General features: G+C 45.0%; 1 protein-coding gene across 8 annotated transcripts in view; it reads left to right on the forward strand.

The window, feature by feature from the left end:
• NEDD4L (neural precursor cell expressed, developmentally down-regulated 4-like, E3 ubiquitin protein ligase) overlaps positions 1-26,273 on the forward strand; it is a 366,704-nt gene that overhangs the window by 99,269 nt on the left and 241,162 nt on the right. For 2 of the 8 annotated variants that reach the window (XM_025364990.1, XM_025364993.1), the window contains exon 1: positions 5,036-5,273. The exons of 4 other annotated variants lie outside the window; for them this stretch is intronic. Coding sequence is in view for 2 of the 4 variants with exons in the window: in XM_025364983.1 (XP_025220768.1) it covers positions 5,240-5,263 (24 nt within the window). In the remaining 2 variants the exon portion in view is untranslated. Of the gene's footprint in view, positions 1-5,035; positions 5,274-26,273 lie in introns of those variants that run through there. 2 more of the 8 variants (XM_025364983.1, XM_025364985.1) reach the window with 1 other exon arrangement.

Raw genomic sequence — 26,273 nt, forward strand, 5'->3', positions numbered from 1 at the left:
TAGAGACGGGGTTTCACCGTGTTAGCCAGGATGGTCTCGATCTCCTGACCTCGTGATCCGCCCGTCTCGGCCTCCCAAAGTGCTGGGATTACAGGCTTGAGCCACCGCGCCCGGCCAGGTCACACACTTTTAAACAACCAAATCTCATGAGAACGCACCATCACCAGAATAGCACCAAGCCACGAGGGATCCGCCCCCATGACCCAAACACTTCCCACCAAGCCCCACCTCCAACACCAGGGATTACTGTCAACACGAGGTTTCGGGGACAAACATCCAAACTATGTCATAGCCTTAAGGGGGTCTTACGTCTTTGAAGCATTGTAGAGTTCAGAGAGTAGGACAGTTTGTCTACTGTATTTTAAAATACTAAATGTCCTGATTATAAAAGTCAGTCCTGGAGAAAAATAAAACAAACAAACAAACAAACCTGAAACCATAGAAGAAAAGAACAAAATAAAAATTACCCACAGTCTCCCTTGTGTGTACTGCACAGTTCATGTTTTAGTGTGTCTACACACCATTTAATGCAGGTGGACAGATTCAGGGGCAGGTGTGCCTTGCTAGTGCTATGTCCCCATCACCTGGCAGAGTCCCTGGTACAGCATAACCGCTCAGCAGTTGGGTGCTGAGTAAATATTAATACATGTGCATGTGGTACCAGTCAGGGCCCAACAGGGACCTCAGGTGAGGAGTTGCTCCACAGGTGTGGAGGATGGAAGAACAAGCTGGGGCGACCCTGAGAGAGCCCAGAGACAAGCTCTGCAGGAAACAGGCACCACCACTGGGCTGGGTGACCTGAGCCCAAGGGACACCCTCTGCTGCTGATGCTACCTCTGCAGTGGGAAGACATTGGACCCCACTGCTGATGCCGGGATGGTGCTTCTCCTCCCCATGAGGCGTTCCTACCAGGGCCCCATCTCATCAGGCCCCAGCTGGAAGCCAGCTGGAAAGGGAGTCGGAGAAGTTTCATTTGTGGGGTCCAAGTGTCAAGGGGCAGATAAGGGAAGGGTGGACTTGCAGCTGAGAAGATAGTAAATAACCAGACTACATGACAGTCTGAAGAATCAAATCTGCGATCAAATTCTACTCTGCTCTAAGGTAAACCTGTATTTAACTGTGAATGATATACCATGGGTATCTTCCTTGCTTGATAGATACAGCTCCACATAATTTTTCTCAATGAAACAGATTCTGGAGTAGGCAACGTTTTCGTCTTTTGTAAAATACACCAAATTGTGAGGATTGAATGAGATAATGTCTAAGTATTAGTACTTTACCCTAGCTGATTGACAGTATCCAGTGATAGTGATAATAAGGGTAATTACTACTCTAGCCAATTTTATCAATCCTGTGGATGTTTAAGGAATTGGGGTTTTTTTCCCCCTTGATGAATACTCCTGTAAATACATCTTTGCCTACTTGTCTGAGTCTTTCTGTGGGTTTGTAGAAGTGGACTACGAGCAGCAAAGTCTCCGCTACTTAAGGCTCTTTGTATATTTTGCCAAATTGTGGTCTAGAAATACATCAGTTTCCAGTCCTCCTTCCCTCAGACCACCTGTCCCTCACATTTTCACCAGTTCTGGGTCTTGTTATTCTTTTTACTCTTTGTCAATCAGGTGATTGAAAAATATACATTTTTAATTGGCATTTATTAGTGAGCCTGAGGATGTTTTTCACAGAGTCAAATGGAAACAGTTCTGCTTCATGATCAAGACCTTGGGGCCACATACTGGCTTGTTCGCCTGGATACATTTTCTGAATCTCTCTCAGAATCCTCTTTATCCCTGAAAAATGGGATTAGAAGTATTAATAGTAGTGCCCATCTCACAGGGTCATTGCAAGGACTAAAGAGAGGCTACATAGACGTATTGAATCAGTGCTGGGCTCTGGTAGATGTTCAGCTGGCCCTAGAGCTTATTCGACATTTGATGTGCTGATCCTCAGGAAGATGGGCAGGAGAGACCTGGACACAGCTCTGGAGTTGAGGTTTCCAGAAATGAGGTGGCGCGTGGTGGCCCAGTCCAGCATGGCTCTGGGTGTGAGCACAACGTGGACAGAGGTGTGTGGGGCTCAGGGAGTCATTTGTGGATTGAGGGTGCTATGTGGGTGTGGATCACGGTGATCCAGGATGATGCCGAATTTGGGCTGGGGAGGAAGATGGCAACCCAGGTTCCATGCCGTCTTTAAAGAGGGGATGGTTACTGGGGTGTCCAGTGGCCAGCCAAGTGGTCTGTAGATGATAGGGAGGACTCTTCACTACGTGGAGGCTGAGGTGGAAAGTCCCAGAGTAGGGTTCAGCCCTGGCCCTAAAATGTGCCAGAGAACGTGTAGCCTCCTGGAACCTGTCCTGTGTGCAGAGCCAAGCTTCAGTGTGACAAGGAATGGTGGGAGCAATTTGGAGAAGAATGAAGACTTGGTGCAGTGGCTAGAGAGGCAGGCAGGGTGAGGACGTGGAAGGGTGCAGAGCTGCTCAAGGTCACCTTCCTGAGCCTGTGACCGGTGTGGTCACTTGCTTCACACTCAGAAGGGCCCGGTGTTTGGTTTAATGCTCTTTTCTCACCATCTTGAAATTCTTGATAATTTTCGAACAAAGGGTTCATGTTTTCATTTTGCGTTGGGCCTGGAAATTATGTCGCTGATGCTGAGGGGGTGTGCAGAGCAGACATGGGCGGAGAACTGACGAGAAGGACACGTGGATAAGGGTGGGATTAGCTGGCCTCAGGTTGTTGAGCAGAGCCCATGTAAAGGTGTTGGGCCCAGGACGCGTTCTCAGGCTGTGGTGGGAGGCCTGATGATGGGAGATTTCTCTGGTTACAAACAGCATATGTAGCAGAGTGGTTCATAGCTTTGTGTGTCTGTGTGTGCATTGGTAAGTTTTTATTTTGAAACTAAAATTATTTCAAAATTAGAGAAAGGCTGTGAGAGTGCGGTTGAGCTGGCGTTGTTTCTGGAGCCAGGGTTTCCCAATGCAGGCGGCACTGGTGACTCTGTGGCTTGGATCATTCTTTGTTGTGGGGGCTGTCCTGTGCCCCATGGGATGTTCCCTGCTCCCCTGGCCTCTGCCTACTAGATGCTGGGAGCACTTTCCCTGGTGCAATATTTAAAAATATCTCTCCATGTTGCCACATTTGGGGGGCAGAATCACTCCCCTCCCCGAATTGAGAAGCAGTATGGTTGGAACACAGTGTCCTGTGTCTAAGCTCAGCTGCTTAGAGCTGCCTGAGCTTGGAGAAGATACTTGTTCTCTCTCCTAAGCTTCACTGTCCCTTTCTGTACATTGTCAGGACGGCTGTTAATGCCACTGCTCTGAATGTGCTCAGTTTTGCATAAACAGCAGCTAATGTTAAAATTTTAATCTTTGCTAATATAAGAGGCATCGAAGTATATGCGAGTTCAGTTTGCGTACGGTGAGGAGGGAGATGGCCTCATGTTGTATGTGTGTATTTGCCAATTCTATATCGTGGGGTTGATTGCTCTTGCCTTTGTTCAGTTGTCTCATTCTGTTTTCCATCGGGGCTTTGAATGCTCTTTTCATGCCTATAGCCTCTCTTTACTATGCCTTTTCTTCTCTGCCAGCAAATCTCATCCGCTCTTCCAGGGCACCTCACTGTCCCCCACAGCCCCAGTGACTGCTCTGTCCACAGGGCTTGGTTTCTGTGCTCTGGCTCTGCAATGCACTGTGGAAGGGGCTGGGCTCAGAATGGGGTTGCTGGTCAGGCCATTTGCCCAGGAGAAGGACACAGGACCCAAGGAGTCCACCCCTTTCTTCCCCCTTTTTTTTTTGGTCACTGAAATACTTTCTTTCCAATTCTCCTAGCCCTGCTAGAGCTGCCATAACAAAATACCAGATTGGTGACTTCAGCAACAGAAATTGATTCCACACAGTTCTTTTTCTTCTTTTTTTTTTTTTTTTTTTGAGGTGGAGTCTCGCTCTGTCTCCCAGGCTGGAATTCAGTGGTGTAATCTGAATCTGGCTTACTGCAACCTCTGCCGCCCAGGTTTGAGCGATTCTCCTGCCTCGGCCTCCCAAGTAGTTGGGACTACAGGACATGCCACTGTGTCTGGCTAATTTTTATATTTTTTAGTAGAGACAGGGTTTCACCATGTTGATCAGGCTGGTCTCAAACTCAAGTGATCTGCCTGCCTCAGCCTCCCAAAGTGCTGGGATTACAGGTGTGAGCCACTTTGCCTGGCCATGATCCCGCACAGTTCTGAAGGCCAGAAGTCAAGAGCAGGGGGCCGGTGGATTGTTTCTACCGAGGCCTCTGTTCTTGGCTTGCAGGTGGCCCCTTGCCGTGCCCTCACGTGGCCTTTGCTCTGTGTACACGCAAAGCCCTGGTGTCTCTGTGTCCAAATTTCCTCCTCTTAGAAGGACGCCGGTCAGATTGGATTAGGGCCCACCTGTATGACCTCATTTTACCGTAATAACCTCTTTCAAGTTTCTGTCTCCAAATACAGTCACGTTCCGGGGACTAGAGCCTCAACATGGAAGTTTTGGAGGGAGGCACACTTCCACCCGTAACACCAATGTCATGTTAAACTTTGTGGGAGAATAGACCAATACGTGGTGGATTCTAGAATCTTAGAAGAAAAATGAATCCGTATATTTGATACTTTACGACTTCCTTATTTGCTCTAAGCAGTTGGTAAGAATTTCAGTGTCACTTGGCTGAATGATACACTCCTGGTGCTCCCAGACTTACGAGGAGCCTAATATTTTTGTCTTGGTTGAAACAATGCAGATCTTGAGTTTTGGAGATGCTCACAGCCAGCTGTCTGATTACATAAACTGAAAGTGGCAGAGAGTAAGCTTTTGCATGGGGAAAACATGAAATATACAAGGGTTCCTTTAAGACAGAGTGTACTTGTGAACGTTTACTGAAGGTGGAGGGTCCTGGACAACTGTTACCTTATGCGGCGTTGTCTGGGTCAGATTCATTGCATTTCCTGAAGAGGTAACTCGGCAGTCCTCAGAGAGGCTGGACAGGTTCATAAGACACCTGTGATTTGATGTGAGCTGGTCACAGAGAAAGCCATTTCCAGAGACGAACAACCGTGTAGTCTGCATTCCTGGGAGTCCATTTAAAAACTGCTCTCCTGTGACCTTGTCACCTGGCAGTGGAAAGTTACCCTTGGCTGCAGCCACGACTTCCGCATACTCTTTAGAACTTGCTCTGCCCTTGAGTTTTCCAGCTTTCCTTTAATGTACTAAACCTTTAATATTGTATTCTTCTAAATGAGACGTCTCACATTTGAGCAAGTAACACTCGGTAAGACTTTGCTTGGTGGGGGAGGAGGTTGTACCTTCCTGTGGCATTTGGAAGCTCTGCAAATCCACCCACAGCCGTGATTGTGTTATAGACCTCAAGATGCTGGAGCTGTAAATTCATCTTTAACATAATTGACCTGATTACTTCTTTCTTGAAGAATTTTGTTCAAACCTCAGGGTTTATTTAGGAACAAGTCTCACCAGGCCTGATTGGTTTTCCTAGGTAGAGATACAGCTTTGGGAAATAAATTAAGAAAATGAGTGGATTGAAATTGTAGGAACACCATGACCGTTGTGAACTTTTCTTATTGAGGGAGAAAAGAGTATCTGTGAATATTTCTCTTACACTGTGTAGTGAGAAATGACCCTCTACTGTGGATGGTAATTTATTTCTGTGTAATTACCTGAGTAAGGCTTTCTCTGACATTGAATACTAAGTAGAATTGTTAGGTTATTTTTGGAAGAATTATGGATTTTCTCTTAGGTTTTAGAATATTTTTTGTTTGCCTGTTAGGAGAATTTGATGAAGATTTCAATGTAATTAACCAAATAAAATGGTATTCTGTATCCTGGGAAGGGGCGATGTCTTTCAGTTTTAAAGTCAATTCATCATTTACCTCCTATCTCTCTTGCTGGCCGAGCCATCAACCCTTCTGTTTTTCATAAATTTTGTTGTTGTTGTTGTTGTTGTTTTGAGATGGAGTTTTGCTCTTGGTTGCCTAGGCTGGAGTGCAATGGCGCAATCTCGGCCCAACACAACCTCTGCCTCCTAGGTTCAAGCAATTCTCCTGCCTCAGCCTCCCAAGTAGCTGGGACTACAGGCATGTGCCACCACGCCTGGCTAATTTTGTATTTTTAGTAGAGACAGAGTTTCTCCATGTTGGTCAGGCTGGTCTTGAACTCCCGACCTCAGGTGGTCTGCCCGCCTCGGCCTCCCAAAGTGTTGGGATTACAGGCATGAGCCACCACACCCAGCCTGTTTTTGATAAATTTTAAACGTCTGGTTTGAAACTTTTGTTTCCTGTACTTAAAAGGAGACAGTTAAAAGCACTGTGATTCGGACTGACAGAATGTGTTTTAGATGTTAGATAGATCTAACCTTGAGTATTTATTTGCAGAGAAGTAGCAGGGAGGACTAGGAATGACTTTTTCTTAGGAGGTGCCATGCATTCCTTCAGGTGACGGGTCCCTTCGTGAGCTGTAGTGGTCAGTCCCAGGACGGCCCACACTTGTTGGCTGTCTTTGCCATGGTTTTCCATACTGGGGGCCTTGGTCCGTTGTGGGGGGGGGGAGGTGTTGTACCATGACCCCCTTCTCCTGTGATCTTGCCTCACTGGCCCAGGTAAATTGATGGACGTCCTTGACTCCTCTACCTCCAAAAGGACTTTGACAATGTTGGGAGTTTAGGCTACACCTCAACCAGGCAGAGATTGGGATCTAAAAGCCCTCTACAGGGGATTTCGTAACTTTCCTGAGTGTTGGGTTCTGGTGATTAACAATCTTGACTTTTTGGAGCCCTTCCTTTGCCAAACATCCATCCCTCAGGTGCTCACTTAAAATGACTCTTCACAATATGTCTATAGTTGGGTCTGCCTGGTACAGCATCCTGGAGTGGGGTTGAGGGAAAGACGTGTGCTGCTTCTGCCACAGACGGACCGTACATGGGAAGAAACTATTTGAGAAAGGCTCTCCAAGGGGCTGGTCAGCCTTGTCTGCCCACTCCCTCTACCTTTCTTTGTTCTGTTTCTTTCTCTTCAATGTTGGTCCATTTTCCTTTTTTCACTGTTGGGTGTTAGCTCATCATTGCTCTTATCTCCATATATTTGGATGTTTCCTGCATCATGGTGAGCTTCAGTAGCTCATGGATGAGTTAGTTGTTCTCATTCCAAAACGTAAATTTTTGGTGTTTAGTGGTTGCTCAATAAAGCTTGAGAAAGATGAAGGTGAGGGCCCAGAACTAGTGTAAAAATATGGATACCACCGTAGCATGGTAATTAAAGGGGTGATTGTGAAGATGAGGTAGCTGTGTGTGGACTTGTGTGTGTGTGTGTGTGTGTGTGTTGCCTAGAGAAGGTTTACCAGTGGTGCTGGACATGTGGGGTAGAGTGTTAATAGTGACTGAATTTGGAAATAATCTATGGGATTAAAGAGCAAGGAGGTAGCTGTGTAAGAGGATGGGGTGGGGTGGTGTGGGCGATGGAGCTCAAGGGCTCAAGGTGCAGGCCTGGACTGATGGCCACCAGGACCACCCCAGTGGCTTCAGGGTCAGGATAGGAAGGGAATGTGATTATTGCAGCAGGTAGTAGAGCAGTGTGAGTGTATTATTCATATATGTTTGATGAAATGGAATATCAAATAATCCCATAGGATAGAAAGGCACAGTTAGTGAGTTTGGGTTAAAAATTCGATGAGCTAAAGTGGTTGTACCTCCTATGAAAGCAATTTAATTTCTTATTATGAAAGCGTTGCTCATGTTCTTTGGAAAAATTAAAAAAAAAAAAAAAAACCTCAGTCATTGTAGACAATTGTACTCAAGAAGAAAACACCCTGTACTGTCGCAACCCTGAAGCACCTCTGTTAATGTGTGTGTGTCTTCTCACAGGGTGATTCTTGATCAGAATTACTGAAACAGCAAGGCTTGGGAACAAGAGGCATGAGAGCAGCACTCAGGACCTGTTCAGTTTTCTGCAAGATCCAGTTGCTCTTCCAGCATTGCTGGCTCCAAGAGAGTCAAATATTCAGGGCTTGCATACTGGGGAGGGAAAGGGGTTAGGGTTGGAGATACAGATCTGGGAGATCTACAGATACAGGTCATTTGCATGTGGAAATGTTGTTTGCCCTTCTCAACACATTTCCATCCAAGTTTTCTTTGGGGAAGAGAGGATCCCTGCAGAGGAGTCCAGTTGCAAATGTGAAATCTTAAAAATGTATGCAAATAGTATCTTTCGTTCCATGATACTTCCTTGTTTGTTTGAGTAGAACACTGTGAAATTTCATTGTGCTTCAGAATCATCTGGGAGCTCACAAACACGGATTGCTGGACTCTGCTTCTGGAGATTCGGATTCTGGAAATCGGAAGTGGGGCTTGGGAATCTCCATTTCTTCCAGGTTGCCAGGTGATGCTGATGCTGGTAGTCGGGAGTCTGTACCTTGAGAACCACTCTTCTACCTACCAAGACTTCCAGAAAAATTGGTACTCGGGAAGATGCCCTGTGCCAGTCCTGTGGTTTCTTAGGCACATCTTCCAGCATAGACACTTGCAGAGATCCTAGTACCTGTCCAGTGTGGGAAATCTCATGACAGGCATCAACATTCCGTGACGGTTGACAGCCACCTATGGGGTGGCTGATGCCTTTCCTTGTGTCTTCGGGCTTTTGGGGGAACAAGAGTCTAAATGAGTTGTTCCAGGTTATGGGAAGAGCCTGGCTTTGATGTTCAGACGTCTGGCCACAGGCTGCATCGCCCAGACTTCCCGTGGAATGGTTATCGTGAGTCCTGTTGTCCTGTAGGTGAATCGTTGATTCCTGTCTTTGCACAACCTCTCATTTGATGATAATTTTTTTAAAAAAATGCTTCTTGGAAACAGAACACTCACTTTGAGTGAGACCATACTGACCTACAGCACAGTAGAAGCTTTGTGGAAGGATACAAAATGTATCTGAGGCACTGTAGTCTAAGAGATTTAAATTGGAAGTGGGAAGAGACTGACTTTTTTTTTTTTTTTTTTTTTTTTAAGACAGAGTCTTGCCCTGTGGCCCAGGCTAGAGTGCAGTGGCACGATCTTGGCTCACTGCAACCTCCGCCTCCCAGGTTCCAGCGATTCTTCTGCCTCAGCCTCCCGAGTAGCTGAGATTCTGTGTGTGAGCCACCAGGTCCAGCTAATTTTTCTGTTTTTAGTAGATATGGGGTTTCACCGTGTTGGCCACGCTGCTCTCGCAAACTCGTGACCTCAGTGATCCGCTTTGTGTCTCCTAGGGAGCATGTTTGAAGAGTCAAAGGAAAACCAAGTCTGTTGTTAGCTTTGTGAAACATTGTGGGATTTTTTTGTTTTTTTGTTTTTTTAAGATGGAGTCTCACTCTGTGCCCTAGACTGGACTGGAGTGCAGTGGTGCAATCTCGGCTCACTGTAAGCTCTGCCTCTCGGATTCACGCCATTCTCCTGCCTCAGCCTCCAGAGTAGCTGGGACTGCAGGCACCCGCCACCACGCCTAGCTAATTTTTTTTCAATTTTTAGTAGAGACGGGGTTTCACCTTGTTAGCCAGGATGGTTTTGATCTCCTGACCTCGTGATCCATCCGCCTTGGCCTCCCAAAGTGCTGGGATTATAGGCCTGAGCCACCAACCACTGCGAGTGGCCTGAAACATTGTTAAAACCAAGTACCCTTGTGAAACATTGTTACAAAAACCAAGTACCTTTTTGAAACATTGTTACAAAAACCAAGTACCTTTGTGAAACATTGTTATAAAAACCAAGTACCAAGTGTGTGGCATTAAAGTCAAACATTAATTTCAAGTTACAGAAAGAAATAGCACTGAGTAGAGGTTGATCAATAAAAAATGAATAAAATATTCAATAGAAACTCCTTAAAAATAATGCGAGAAATGGACATGTGACATGGGCATTTAAGAAGTCTGTAAGGCCAAGAAAAGTTTCCTAGAAGGAACACTGTACCCAGGCAGTCCTGGCTTTGCAGGATTCCCTGGTAACTGAGCTCAGGCATCCTGCGAAGTGAGTACTGCCCAGATAGAACCTTCCACTTCTTTGGGTAGAATTTGATTTCAAAGAGAGAGAACTGTGGGGTGAGAAAGGAAGACTGGGACCCAAGGGGCCAAACCAGGTGACAATGACTGCTGTCACAAGTGGTGACAATGACAATACCTGCTGAGCCCAAACCACCCTTTGGACCCAGTGAAGCTCAGAAGTTGCTTCCAGTGCAGGAGTAGTTAAGCTCAACTGTTATTCACAATATCCAGTTATTTGATGGGTATGATGGCTCACACCCACACTCCTAGCACTTTGGGAGGCCAAGGTGGGTGGACTGCCTGAGTTCAGGAGTTCGAGACCAGCCTGGGTAAGATGGCAAAACCCCGTCTCTACTAAAAATACACAAAATTAGCTGGGTGTGATGGCAGGCACCTGTAATCCCAGCTACTTGGGAGGCTGAGGCACAAGAATCGCTTGAACCCAGGAGGCGGAGGTTGCAGTGGTCCAAGATCATGCCATTGCACTCCAGCCTGGGCAACAAGAGTGAGACTTCATCTCAAAGTAAATACATACATACATACATACACACACACACACACACACACACACATAAATACATAAATAAATAGCAAAACAATCCAGTTATTCCTCAAATATTTATGAGCACCTCTTAATGTTTCAGTTACTATTGTGACATGAGAAAAATGTGTTTGTATATGTAAATAGAAAAACAAAAGTAATGTGGAAGCAATTACTTTTGTTATTTTGGAACTACCTTCTTCCCATATTAAGTCCATATTATGACAATTCAAAAACAATCAAACTTCATACGATATTACCTGTGAAAGGAGTAAGTATTTAAAAATGTATTTTAGATGGCCTTTTAGAAATCTGGTCCATGGACACAATCTAGCATCATGCAGTTGCCTTTAAAAGGAATATCCTCATGTTCTTGTTTGTTTTCTTTTTCCTCTCAAAGTGTTCTGTTGAAAATAACCCAACATTTGTCATTTTAGCTTTGATATTACTTAGTTATACATCCCTTTTGAAGCAGTACCCACCCACATAGTAATTGAGACTATCTTGTGTTTTGAAAAAAAAAAAGTGAGACCATTTGACTTTGATAGTTTTAAGTAAAACAACAACAACAACAACAACAAAACGCTCCAAGTTAGACTCAGATGAAATCCATTGATCTTAGGTATTTTATGAGGAAACTGAAAAAAAATAATATAACAAATTTCTATTTCGCTTTGTAAAAATTCATGATTCATAACACAAGGAAAATCCAGTAAGCTAAGGAGTATTTTTCAGTTGTTTATCTTGCTAATGAGTTTCTGATATGAGTTATTTCTTTGCAGTAAGGTGGCATGGATGGGTGATGAGGCTGAGCTGAAAAGTTAAATCTCATAATGAACATTTGCATGCTTTAAGGAAGGAAAGCTCTCGAAGCATGATTATGGCCAAGATGAGGCCGGTGACATGTTTGTCTCCTAAATGTGAAGCCAGCAATCTCGACGGTTTGTCTGGTATGCAGGTGCCTGGTAGGTAAGTTAGGGTGAGCATCATTCATGGTGTGTGGTCAGTTGCAGGCCTTCAGCCACAGGCATGACAGAAGGGAAGTGAGGAATCAGGGAATCAGGGATGGGTTTGACTGCGGCATTGCTTTGGGAGTCTCTAGACATGATCAGTAGTTGCACATGCACTGTTCTCCTTGTCACCGTGACCACATCTACCGTCCTGTGGTTGAAGCCTGCAGCTCTCCCAAGTTGGTGGCACCGGGCTTCCTGACTTTTCACTGTCTAATGAGACAGTGGAATTCTACCTGCAGCCCCCCTGCCGGCCAGGTGTATCTCTCCTCGGCCTTCCCAGCTGGTGAATGGTTTCTCAGTGCTGTTTTGGTTGCACTTTTGTGGATGACTCAAGCTGGTCCTTAGCCACTCCTTGAACCAGAAATTTCTTTTACTTTCTTATGTAGTTCTTCCCTTCCTGTTTTTGTATCCTAAAACTAGTCCAACGACCAGCCCATCATAGTAGAAGTGTTGGTGTTCTTCCTAAAAGGAGTTTTAAACATCTCTTGGAGAGTGGGTTAGCCACCATAAATTGTTTTGGGACTGAAGATTCGGACACCCCCTTCCCCAACTGCTATCTAGAGATGCTTTAATTTCTTTTTTTTTTTTTTTGAGATGGAGTCTCGCTCTGTCGCCCAGGCTGGAGTGCAGTGGTGTGATCTTGGCTCACTGCAAGCTCCGCCTCCCAGGTTCATGCCATTCTCCTGCCTCAGCCTCATGAGTAGCTGGTACTATAGGCGCCCGCCACCGCGCCGGCTCATTTTTTGTATTTTTAGTAGAGACAGGGTTTCACCGTGGTCTTGATCTCCTGACCTTGTGAACCACCTGCCTCGGCCTCCCAAAGTGCTGGGATTACAGGCATGAGCCACCGCGCCCGGCCGCTTTAATTTCATTTCAGTTGATTATTGCATCCCTGATATTTTGAAACTGTTGTGAGTAGAAAACATTCTGATTTTTGAACAATCTGCTTTTCACTATGAAATCAATGGGATTGTAATTATTCCTGTGCTTTGTCTTAGAGAAGTTGCATACATGCATCAGGTATTGTATGGTCTTGTGTGGTTCTTCTCAGATTGAGTTTTTGGCTCCTCGTGTGCAGGCCTTCTAAAATCACAATGTCCCTGAGTTGGGAAAGAACATCAGGGGCCTCTGGTTCATTATCCTCCCCCCCCCGCCCCCACCGCCTCCCACGCCCCACATTTCTGGCCGCCTACCAGCCTTTGGTCCCTCCCCACTGCTACCTGGCCAGCTCTCAGCCTCGGGAGGCCACCTGCTCGTGTTTGACCTGGGTTAATGACTGCCAGTTCCTTCACCTGAATATAACTCATCTGCTCTCGTGCGTGCTCACTCCTTGGGTGAGAGCTGCCCTCTGCAACCTCATAACGGAAAATGACTTGACTTCTGCCACCTCTTCCTCCTTCCCACTGAAAGAATCTGGTCTTTTCTAGCTCTCTATTATTTTTACAGCCAGATTAGGTTGATGGTGGCTCACACCTGTAAAAATCCCAGCACCGTAGGAGGCAGAGGTGGGCAGAGCTCTTGAGCCCCAGGAGTTTGAGACCAACTTGGGCAACATGGGGAAATCTCTGCAAAAAAATACAGAAAAAAAAAAAATAGCTGGGTATGGTAGCACACACCTGTAGTCCCAGCTACTTGGGAGGCTGAGGTGGGAGAATTGCTTGAGCCTGGGAGGTCAAAGCTACAGTGAGCCTTATCACTCCGGTACACTCCAGCCTGGGCAACAGCAAGACCTTGTCTAAAAAAAAAAAAAAAAAAAAAAAAAAAAAATTGAAAAATAAGAAAAACCAGATTAAACATTCCTAAGTCATTCTTTTTGTGACTTTTGCCTCTTTATTAACTATCCTGGGCTACTTAAAATGAATTTTTGAGTTATGAATACATTTAGATGGTTTTAAATTCAAAGAAGTCTTTTTTTTCTCAGTCACTTCCATCCCTAGCTAAACAGTTCTTGTCCCGAGTCAGGCAGTGTCACCAGTTTCTTGTGTCCATGCAGTTTGCTTTATGCATTTATATAAGCAAATATTCATATACACACACACACCCTTTCTATCTTATGGAAAGGCTGGCATATCCTCAGAATGTTTAATCTATGAGTCTGTCTTTAATTTTTAAACCTGTACATACAGAACACCATCATTCTTTCTTAAGGTTACATAGTGTTCTACAGTATGGAATTTGTCTTATTTACTTAAAGCCAAGCCCCAACCTCCATCTTTAATCGTGCCCCCTGGGTTTGTACATAATGCTGTCCCAGGGCGGAGTATGATGACATTCCTTGCTCTGGACTTTTGGTAACACAGGTGGTTTATACTGTCATATTGTTGAGTCATAATGAATTAGAGGTAAAATCAAACCCCAAAGATTTCTTTCCCTACTCTTGACGTTCTCATTGTCATGTTTCTTGCATCCTGTGTTGTTTCGGGCATCCGAGTGTACATACCACTATAAAACCCCATCCTATGGGACTTGGCCTGCCACCCAGTCTGATGAGATCTTTCAGGATTCTAATTTAGTCATCTGACATTTTATCCAGTTGTGTAGATCAGCTACAGATTGGATTAGCCTGCCATCGATATCCTCATCCAGATTTTCCTGGCTCAGAACGTTGCACAGAATGCAGCTAATAATAGAGCCCCATGACATAACCCTCTGACACTTTTCCTGGAGTTTTCTGATTACACTTTGCTTTTTTTTTTTTATGGAGCCACACACTGTTGCCCAGGCTGGAGTGCAGTGGCATGATCTCAGTTCACTGCAACCTCCACCTCCTGGGTTCAAGCAATTCTCCTGCCTTAGCCTCCAAGTAGCTGGGACTACAGGCACATGCCACTGCATCCGGCTACTTTTTTTTGTATTTTTATTATTATTTTGAGAAGCAGGCTTGCTCTGTCACCCAGGCTGGAGTGCAGTGGTGTGGTCTCAGCTCACTGACATGGCCGCCTCCTGGGTTCATGCGATTCTCCTGCCTCAGCCTCCCGAGTAGCTGGGATTACAGGCACATGCCACCACCCCTGACTCATTTATTTTGTATTTTTTAGTAGAGATGGGGTTTCGCCATTTTGCCCAGGCTGGTCTGTAACTCCTGACCTCAGGTGATCCGCCCAGGGATTACTGGCGTGAACTATTGCAGTTGGCTGGATGATTACACTCTGGATAAGAGTTAGCAGCTGGGCGCAATATCCCACCCAGTCTTACCATGAGTTCATCTTCACATGATCATCTTGTCTAGAATAAATAGGAGTGTACTATTGGTGTTGCTGGCTGGTTGGCTGAAGTCTGCGTACCCTATCCAGGCAGCATATCTGGAGCTAGTAACCTTATCAAAAAAGGAAGTAAGTTTGTCTGCGTGTCTTAGTCTTAGTGAACCTTAGCTGTAGATTATTCTCCTTTTCTAAATGCTCACAAACTATTTAGTAATTCTCTCTACAACTTTGGTTTGGATTGATGTCATGTATTCACTTCCCCTAAAATTATTTGGGTGCCCAGCTCTTTGCCGGAGTCTAGGAAGTCCGTGTTGAGCAGGGTGAGGGATTGCTCTGTGGCTCTCTGGCCAGGAACAGTTGCAGATATCCTTTATCCTTGTCATTCCCTGTGATCTGCCCTGCCTCTGCCCTCCAAGAGCTCCATCTCCAGGTGTGACAGCTAATTTTCAAAGCAATGACAGTAAAGGGCAAGAAGAGAGCTATAGGGTACTGTGGGGCTTGTTGGAGGAAGACTTAACTAGTCCAGGAGCCCTGGAAAGGCTTCAGATAATGTGATACTTAGGCTGATCCCTAAAGGACAAGTAGGAGATCTGAGCAAAATTAGCAAATTGGTGGTTCTATCCACTATCATACGCTCCGTCTGTGTAATTTATAGAATCATTTCTTTCTGAGTTGGGACATTTTCCCATCTCTGATCTTTCTAATTCCTCTGAGATGACCAGCAGTTTCTCTCAGTCATGGCAGAATGTGACAGATGGCAGAACCAGTTGTAGAGCTTGGATATCGGGCCATCCTGGTTCCTCGATATTTCAGAGCCTTGGTTCTCCTAGTCACTTTCTTCCAGTGGCCAGTAAATGTTAGTGCAGGGGGCATCAAACTGTAGCTCAAGAGTGAATACTTAGTAGCAAGAACATCATAGCTACCCAGGAATGAGAAATAGTTATCTGATGAGGATTGGGCTAGTAGAAAATAAGGTATTGGCAGGAAAGAACCAAGAACTTATCTGTAAATGCATGGCTGAAGCATTTGGGAACATCCAGAGTTCCAGTGGAGGTGGTCACAGGAGGCAGGGCTGGGATTTGATTGCTGTCGGCAGAGGGGAAACCTTGTCAGTTCTGTGGCACTGTCAGGACAGAGCCTGGGAATGGCAGCTTAGAGCATAGTAAATAGAAGCCCAGAGAAGATTCTGTTTGGCAGTGCCCTTCAAAGGCCTGTCCAGGGTCCAGGAACTCCAGCACCTGGGAGCCAGCAGCAGGAAGTGTCCCTGTTCGCGGAGATGGGCACAGCATGTGTTTGAATAATCAAGCTCAGCCCTCCTTCTGAGTGCATGCTCCCCATGCAGCCTGCTGATTGGTGATAATTTGCTTACAGAGTGTAAATGCTAGTCATTGGTCCTGAGCCCTCAGATCCATAAAACAGGCCATTTTCTCATTTTAAAATTTACAACTCGTTGCTTATCTTGTGTTTCTTAAGAGTTTTGTTCAGGCCAGGTGCAGTGGCTCACACCTGTAATCCCAGCACTTTGGGAGGCTGAGGCAGGTAGATCATTTGAGGCCAGGAGTTGAGACCAGCCTGGCCAACATGGTGAAACTCCATCTCTACAAAAATTACTTGGGCATGGTGGCACAGGCCTGTAATCTCAGCTACTTGGGAGGCTGAGGCACGAGAACCGCATGACCCCGGGAGGCAGAGGTTGCAGTGAGTTGAGCTCATGCCACCGCACTCCAGCCTGGGCGACAGACCGAGACTCTTGTCTCAAACAAAAAAGGTGTGGGGAGGGGAGGACTTTGTTCTTGTGTGTCTTTAAGATGCTCGAAGCTATTCTGAGCCTACCCAGTGAGATCCAGATATGAAGCGACAGAACTCACCCCAAAAATGCCTTCTCGGGGGCCCTTGGCAGCTCCTACCTTGTGAAATCTAGACCTCTTCTAGTCCAAACTACACTTCCCATCCAGAAACCCAGAGTTGACTTTATGGAGAGAGGTCAGGGTTATGACTGCCATGAAAAAAATCTAGAATTTTAGATCCTGAGCTATAATTCTTGGCTTTCAACAGAGTGGCATTGTTTATATGATCATTTTTAGAACTATAAACACCAGATAATGCTTGTCTTTGTCATCTTGGTGGAATTTAAAAATGTTTCCTGTCTTATGATTTAGAGATTCAGAACAAAAGAACCATTGATAAGTGGATTCTTTGAAGGCCTTTTTATGGGAGTTTTACCAGCTATTCTGGTAAAAGGAGAGTTTTTAATTAGCGGAAGAGAGTGACTGTGTCCTTTAAGCTGGAACTCTTGCCAACTTATTTATATCATGGACCCTGCTCAGTGACAGCCTCCTCCCCTCCCCATAATCATTGAATTACTGCAGATTCTTGGCATGCGAAGATCTAACATTTTTAATTGAGCGTCACTCTAAAAATCTGTCCACACATGGAAGAATTTGCATTTTGACCTAGATGCACACTTGAGTCACGGTAGATGTGAGGCTCCTGGGGGTGAGCATGCCCATGACTATGAAACTGATCCCAGCCTCCACCCACAAGTAACCCTGAACCTGCCACACCCCGTAAACCCACCTGCTTACCTGCCTCTTCTTCAGTGATGCCTTTTATGGGCGAAATGACGGCGGAATACTGATACCTGCCAAGAACTCGGGAAAAACAGCTCAAGTGCTGTGGCCCTGCTCTGTTCACAAGTCAGAGACAGACACATCAGATGTCACTGAAAGAAAGAAATGTCATGCCAGCACTTTTAAGGCATGGATCAAAATACCCCTTCACACGCGTGCGGTTCAGTGCAAGCCATGTGGAATCAGCACTGGAATGGACAGAAACCCATTTGGGGCCTGAACGCAGTGCCTTTGGCATTGGTCTCCTGCAGCAGGAGGGTGTGGTCACGGCTCTCTGCCAGCCCCTCACTGGACAGATGTCCTTGTTAGAAGGCCCCCTTCTTCTGTATGCATCGCCGTTGGCTTCTCCCACAGAGCATCCTTGGGGACTGATGGATCACCACAGGGCCCCCAGAGGGAGTTTTCTAGATGGTTGGCCACTACCATTCCTTCAGCTCTTCTCCTTTAACTGAATTTCCATTTCTTTTTCCTACCAGCTCTTCCTCTCTGAAGATCTTCCAGTTCTCTTACAGGGACTGGGAGCCTTTATTGGGATTTTCTGTCTCCTTGCTTCCTGAGTACTCTACCTGGTAATGCTGTGCAAGATTTGCAACCTCGTTAGGATGCTGGCCTGTGCTGGACCCATCAGAGACTCCCAGATCTTTGTCACACTCTATCAAGCCACCTTCCCTACTGTTTATTTGCACAATGATTTTTAAAATGTCTTTGCAAGAATATATTTCTGCACTATTCAGTATTTGCTTTATTAGGTTTCATATTAAGTGCCTATTAATTGATAGGCACTTAATTTGCATACCAGTCTTTAATATTGCAGGTGAAATATTGATGTTAGAGCATGTGGTTATAGTGAAGCCTGTATCATTTCCAGACAGTCATTTCCTGTGTCACTATAACTACTTCAGTGGAGTGACGCTGTAGCTGAATTCCAGTGTTCTCAATTGTTCTCAATTCCATAGTGTTCTCATGTGTTCTCAGTTATAATTGGGTGAAGTACAGGGGTCCCTCCCCTTCTTCTTTTCCTGCCTTCTTTCTTTCCTTTCACAAGGAGTTATTCAAATCCTGCTGCACTCTTGAGTTGTGTTAGTGCCCTTAGAGTGGGGTTTTGCTGTGGAACTTTCTGGATTATGGAATTGTTCTCTATCTGCACTGTCCAATACAGTGCTTGCTGGGAATGGGTGGAGATTGAGTACTCAGAATATAGCTAGTGTGACCAAGGAATGGAATTTTAATTTTAATTAATTTCAATTACATTTAAACAGCCTCACATGGCTAGTGGATACTTTATTGGACAGTGCAGCCCCAGGATCTAGTTGAGGAAATAAGACTTAACCTGTGAGAGAGAAGAAAAAAAAGACTGTACTGCCTCATTACTTAAGTGCCAGAATACATGGCTGGTCTGAAGGCAGTCACGAGCCAGGCCTCCCACACTGGGTTTATTTCTGATCTCTTGGTACTGAGCTCTGGTTTCTGACTTCTAACTGCCCTGCTGGCCCACTGGGAAGACAACCTCAAATCCAAGAAACCCCTATTCCTTTATTTCCCTTACCCTAAGTCCCACCGCTCCTCTTTATTTTCTACCAGCTATTAGCAGCAGCCCTCACTAATAAGAAAACTGCAAACTTGAGCACATTCCTTCTCTCTGGCCCTGTAAAACCAGTCTGTCACCCAGCCACATTCTTCCCCCAGCAGGAGCGTTGGAACCAGTCCCCTGTCCTCCATGCTTATCTGCCAGGTGGTGGAGAAGACCATGTAATTAGCAACCCCTTCCTCTCCCTTTCACATGCCCTCTGTGCTGTCATCCAGGGTGATGGCACCCCGAGCCACCACTCAACTGGTTACTGTGTTTGCCCTGCATCCTGCAGAGGATGGAGCCAAGTGCAGGCCACACTCACTTCTTGCACCTGCCCCCTGCTTCCCTGGCACACCAGCTCCTCCCAGGACATCAACTTTCTCTTCTCCTCCCTCCTCTTTCCTCATTCTTGAAGGCCTGGCCCAAGCAGTCACTCATCTGCAGCTTTCTCCAACTTCCCCACCTTTCTCCCTCTCCCCACCCCTTGTGTGTATGTTACTTTCTTCCTTCTCCAAGTTCCTGAAGAATATTACTCGTCACATTATTGAACGTATCTCTTATGTGGTTACTCTCCTTATACATAATAGAAAGTAAATCTTGCAGGCTTGAGCTCTGTGTGAGTCATTATTCCTTGTATGTTTTCAGCACAGAGCAGGCACTTGGGGTTGAGTCACTGTGTGGACTCATGCAGAGCGTTGGGGAATAGATGTTGGATGGGCAGGTACCAACTGGAAGAAAAGAATTGGGTCCCTGTGCAGAGCACAGGCTGTTCTTACAGCAGCAGTGAAGCTGCTCATGGTGAGCCTTCAGTGGCAGGCCAGGCAGTTTTAATTAGATTCATTTGTTCCTGGGGAGGTCTCACCAGAGCAGTGGAGAGGGACATTTTAAGAAGACTGGACTAACGTGGGAGCAAGCAAATTTGGATGCAGAGACACTGCCTCACACCACCAGCAGCTATACAGAGCATGGCACATAATAGGTACTCAGTAGGTTCTGAAAGAATGAACAAATGAGCTTAAGCCAACTGGTGTTGGACATCCTGCCATTAGCGATAATGTGCATTGAGGCTGTGGAGTGGAGAACAGGGGTGAATTTAGAGTTATTTCAGTGGCACATGTAAGTATCTCAGCATCTCTTGATTGTCATTCTTTCTGGATTTTTAAAAATTTTATACTTATAAATGATCATGTATTTTAAGTTTTCTGAAGTAGCCTTGGTTTCACATTTTGACTGTATTTATTATGGTATCAGGTTCCATATTTCTTTAAAGGGATACTGCTGCTGCACTTACATTGAACAAGTCACCAAGCTCTGTTAATTTTGCCTGAAAAATGCCACTGCTTTGACATGATAGAAAACACAGACAATAGTCTTTATTTCTCACTCCTGTTTTTTTCTTATTTTGAAGAATCACCCTAATACATAGGAAAATCTTGACTTAGCAAAGAGATAAATGAGACTCTATCGCATTGGGTTTTTCACAATGTATGTTAGTTATCTGTTGCTACATAACAAATTAGTTTTAGAGTTGGCAGCTTATAAAGCAACAAATGTTTATTATCTCACAGTTTCTGTGGGTCAAGAAATCAAAAGTGGCTTAACTGGGTGGTTCTGACATGTGCCTTTGCACAGTGACTGGCGTGTAGCTGGCAAGGGTCTCTTATGAGCCTGAGTCAGGATGTCAGCCAAGGCTGCTGTCATCTGAAGGCTTGACTGGAAGAGAAGGACCCATTTCTAAAATGAGTCACTCACATGGCTGGAGGCAAGAGGCCTCAGTTCCTTATCACAGAGATTTCTCCTTGGGGCTGACTGAGTGTCTGCACATCATAGCAGCAGCCGGCGTTCCCCAGAGTGAATGATACAAAAGAGAGGAGGAAGCCTGATGTCTTTATGACCTAATCTCCAAAGTCACACACTGTCACCTCTTCCATATTTTATTAGAAAGGAGTCACTAAATCAGATACCCATGGGAAATGACCCACCTCATGAAAGAAATACTGAGAATGTGTGGACCTGTTTCAAAACCACACAGCATCATTTCCTGAAGGTAGAGTCACCCTTGAGCGTTTAAATTAGAGTTCTGCTCTAGAAGTCTATCCCTGTATTTTTTCCCATTTATTAACCCTTTTTCTACTTGGCATAATAGCAGCCACTACCTAGTAGGAGTTGAGAGATTTAGGTTGCACAGAATCCCGCAGTCTTTTCAGAAACTCATATCCTTGGGGCGTCTGCTTGTTGACCGCATTGTAGGACTGAAACTTGACCGCATATTATGTGTTGGGCTACCAGTGGCGATCAGAGATGCCAGTGAGTAGTCCGGTGAGTTAGGGCTGTTTGCCTCTGTCGGTGTCATCTTGAGTTTGAACTGGACATGCAGTCCTGGTGGGCTGCTTTCATTTCCACTCTAGGTCTTTGTTCTCACCACTCACGTCTTATGCCTCTGTTCCACCGCTGTAAGAGGGAACTGTGCACACACCTCGCCTCTGCCATTGACTGTAAGCCCCTGAGAGAGAGAGAATGTGTCTAGTTCAGTTTTGTGGCCCTCCTTTTTGCTGGCACAGTACATTGAACATAGTATCATTCTGCATTTTTGTTGAGTGTGTAATTAGATGGTCAATGTGGAGAACTCAGGGATTTTAGGAGGAGGTGGCAGCAATATAAGGTTGTGGGACCCAACCTGAAGAGAGGGAAAGGTGTAGTGGGCAGGCATTGGTGTGAGGAGGGAGAAGGTGAAGAGGTTGCAACCTGGCAAGAGTTGGAAGTCACAGGAAGGCGTGTGGGGTGGGGAGGTGATAGGACAGTATGTGTTTTTGGTTTTGGTTTTTTTAAATGCAGGCAGGGGAGGGATGAGTAGGCAGAGCATCGAGGATTTTTAGGACAGTGAAAATACTCTGTATGATACTATAATGGTGGATATATGTCATTATACATTTGTCCAAACTAACGGAGTGTACAACACCAGGAGTGAGCTCTAAGGTAAACGATGGGCTTTGGGTGATTTTGATGTGTGAATTGTAACAGGGGTACTACTCTGGTGCAGGATGTTGATCATGGGGGAGGCTGTGTGTTGTGGTAGGGGGTACGTAGGAAATCTCTGTGCCTTCTGTTTGATTTTGCTGTGACCCTAAAACTACTCTAAAAAGAGTAGTCTTAAAAATGCATGAAATAGGATCCTGTCTAAGGACTGCGGCAAGAGCAGGTAGGAATGGAAAGAGCTACTGTGGCTGCTGTGTAGCAAGCACACGATGGGCACGGTCCGTATGCTGGCTTAGTTATTTTTTAAAGCAACTGAATTTAAGCAATGTATATATAACTTACATATTTATGTGGTCCAAAAAAATGTTGGTCATCTGTTTTAATCCAGAGAGTGCTTACCCTAAGCCTGCAAGTGTGATGGGTAATAGCTAGAACTAGAAAAGTACTTTAGAATATGGAAGGTAAATACATGAATTAATTTAGGTAAGAGTGACCGAACTGTGGAAGTCCCTGACTTAGAACTTACTGTCCACTTGGACAGCTGGTGTAAGTGATCCTGAGGTCACAGTGGCTCCCTGTGCAGGAAGAACACTATTTCCCAGCTCAGATATCATCTTTTTAGGAGAGTACTTTTTAGGAGAGTACCTGCCATTGTGGAAAATAAGGATAAAGGATAACAAGTTACCTCCTTAAGACAAAGTCATAGGAGAAATGGTAAATTCCAGTATCTTGAGTTTTGAGTTGGAACTTGAAATTTATTTTACCACAAGAGCACTGTTGATGGGTTATGTATTTTATAGGCTTTATGGGTGGCCGTGGGAATCTAGTAACTGCTTATGCACAGTTTATATGAGTAGGCCTGCTGAATTTCCAGATGACGCTCTTGCAACTGAATCTTCAGGTTACCACCTGTTTCTCAGTTTGGACACTATTTATTCATGTGCTGCTGTCACTTATGGCTTAGGCACCTTATCTTGTTTTGTGTCTTGATGAAGGATTAGAAAATTCAGTATAAAAGAAAAACATATGTAAAGCTTATAGAATCACCCGCTACACAATAACAATGCAGAACAATAGATTAATAACAGGAAGAGACACTGAAAGTTCTCTTCAGCCTCGTTTCTACTCTGCTGTTTCTTCTCTTCATTGTACAGTCTATGAATAATATTTTCATTGTCGAAGCAAAGCCACCTTAGCTAAATATTTAATTCTACTGGAGTCATAAACAGGGTTCAAAATATCACATAGATTTTATGAAAGTAATAAAATGCTTCAGAAAATACAATGGCTCAGCCTGGGGCCACTGCATCTGATGATTTGGTTACACACCTTGTCATGTGCTTCCTAACAGAATGACGATGGCTGCTTATCTGTGTTTAAGCTTGTCATTTTGAGGAAACAAAGATAAGACATTTTTTGCTGTGTCTCTAAAATGCATGTGTAAACTGTTTTTATAGAGTAATGCTTCAGAGAGGAGTAAAATTTCCTGCAACAGGTGCTTGTAAACAGTGATTGCTCAGTAAAGGCCACCTCCCAGCTGTTGCCTACATGTTACATAAGAGAGCCCCTTCACGTCTTCCATATTTGCAGCTCTGTACCTTTGTGAGTCACCTAAAAAATAACTCATAGAGTTGTTTATCTTTCTTTCTTTCTTTTTTCTTTGAGACAGGGTCTCACTCTGTTGCCCAGGCTGGAGTGCAATGGTGCAGTCTTGGCTCACTGCAACCTCCGCCTCCCTGGTTCAAGTGATTCTCCTGCCTCAGCCTCCTGAGTAGCTGGGACTACTGGCATGCATCACCACATCCAGCTAATTTTATGTATTTTGTAGAGACAGGGTTTTCACCATATTGGTCAAGCTGGTCTTGAACTCCTGACCTCAAGTAATCCACCCGTCTTGGCCTCCCAAAGTGCTGGGATTACAGGCATGAGCCACCGCACCCGGCAGGTTTGTTTTTCTTATGACAAAATCAAGCCTGGATGGTGTTGTTAATGGTGAAGTTAAAATTTTTCTTTTGTTTTCCTTAATATTTCCTTTTTTTTTTTTTTTCAAACAAAAGTCTGGTTTCTAAACAAAAATATTTAATGATTCAAAAGGAAAAAATTCCAAATAAGCCCAAAGAAATGATTCATTTTCCAGAGGTAATTACTACTAACATCAACCTTTCCAGGTCTTTTTCTATGCAGCCATATCATTGACATTTTTTAAAAAATGAGATTACATTGTACTCGAGGGTCGACTGCTATAACAACTTTTGGTTTTGGATGGGAAAAAACAGAAAAAGTCTTATCTCCAGCTCGTTTCTGGGGAGGGTCAGCAGGTGGGGGGTGCTTGGCTCTACTCCCTTCATATGGTTTTTGCTTCTTTATCTCCAAGATCTTCCCCATTTCACGGAGAGACATTGATGAGAATGAAGGCTGCTGAATGGGAGGGGCTTATGGGGCCAGTTTGGAAGAGGCCTCATCACTTTTGGCCACGTTCCATTGGCCAGAACTTAGTCACATGACTGCACTTAACTGCAAGGAAGGCTGGGAAATGTAGTCAAGTTGCGTGTCCAGGTAGAAAAGGGACCCTTTTCTGTGGAACAACTAGCATGTTTGTAACTCAATTGTATAAACCATTTTGAAACTTTTTTTTAAAAAAAAAAAACCTTATTTCAGGCACATTTTTATATGATGAATCTGCTCACCTCTCCATTTGTAACCTATTAAAAGCTCTTGCCAGAATCTCTGCCCAATTGTTCTCCCTCCTTCTACCCTGTTCCCTCACAGCAGCCACAGTGGTTCTTTCAAAGACTGAAGCTACATTTTGTCACTCGCCTGCTTAAAACTTTACAGTGCTTCCTCCCACAGTGGTCGAGACAATGTCCACCCGCTCCTGAGGCTGGCCTCTGTGGTCCTTGACCCCACCAGGTCCCACGGTGCCCTACATGGACTCTGCCATCCTTCACCAGCTTAGCCCCGTCACACAGGGCTTGCTGTCAGCCCTTCCTGCAATTCCCAGCCCCGCCACACCACTCGGCCTTCTTCCTTCGGGCTTCAGCTCTGGTGTCTTTTCGCCAAAGAAGCCTTTCCTGATCACTCAGCTGTAAATGTTCCTCTCCCCAGTTACTTTTTCCCTCTCCCTCTACTCAGTTGCTTTTGTTTAACTGTCATACTGTCTTTGGAGTACTTGCCAGCATCAGAAATTACCTCGCTTGCTGTTTGCATTACGTATTTTTAGTCTGTGTTCCGCCTACTAGATGGTGGGTTGCTTGAGGCAGGAACTCTGTCTTGTTGACATCTCAATCTCCAGATAATGTGTGTGGCACGTGATGGGTACTCAGTAAATACTTGTGGAATAAAGAAATGTCATTACAGGTTCTCTATGCATTAACATTTTTTAGAAATGGGGTGTTGCTGTCGGGCGCAGTGGCTCACGCCTGTAATCCCAGCACTTTGGGAGGCTGAGGTGAGCGGATCACCTGAGGTCAGGAGTTCAAGACCAGCCTGGGCAACATGGTGAAACCCCATTTCTACTAAAAATACAAAAATTAGCCGGGCGTGGTGGCGTGCGCCTGTAATCTCAGCTACTCGGGAGGCTGAAGCAGAAGAATCGCTTGAACCTGGGAGCCGGAGGTTACAGTGAGCTGAGATCCAGCCACTGCACTCCAGCCTGGGTGATAGAGTGAGACTCTGTCTCAAAAAAAAAAAAAGAAAAAAAAAGAAAAAGAAATAGGGTGATGCTGTGTTGCCCAGGCTAGACTGCAGCAGCTATCCACAGGCATGATCATAGCGCACTGCAGCCTTGAGCTCCTGGACTCAAGTGATCCTCCTGCTTCAGCCCCTCCCCGAGTAGCTGGTACTATAGGTACTTCAGATTTTGAAGCATGTGTAAAAAATACTCTAGCAGTGACATCATTTGAGCTGAGCAGGCCATGGAGGCATCAGATGATTAGCAGCAGGGTACAACTTGTTGTGAGAACCAGAAAAGAGCCTTGGCCTACATAACATCCTGTGCTAAAGAAAGAACCCTGACTCCCAGCCTGTGAGTGTTCCAGAGATGGGCAGAGCAGTCCTTGCAGCATTTCAGGGAACAGGGAAGAACAGCTAACCCCTGATGCTTCTGTAAGCACTTTGGGACACCCTTTGCTATAGTAGGGTATTGTTTTAGTTATCCCTGACTTGCCTGGTATTACTTTGTATCCCTTAATCCTCTCATGAAGACTGGCAAACACATTCAGTCCTGCCAACCTTGAAAGCAGGCCATGTTTGAAAGAACATTGGCACAAATGAGTTGAGAATGTCATCTTTACCATATTCATGTTCTTTACCGTATTATGAGGACA

This window comes from Theropithecus gelada, chromosome 18, assembly GCF_003255815.1.
Source record: "Theropithecus gelada isolate Dixy chromosome 18, Tgel_1.0, whole genome shotgun sequence".
NCBI lineage: Eukaryota > Metazoa > Chordata > Mammalia > Primates > Cercopithecidae > Theropithecus > Theropithecus gelada.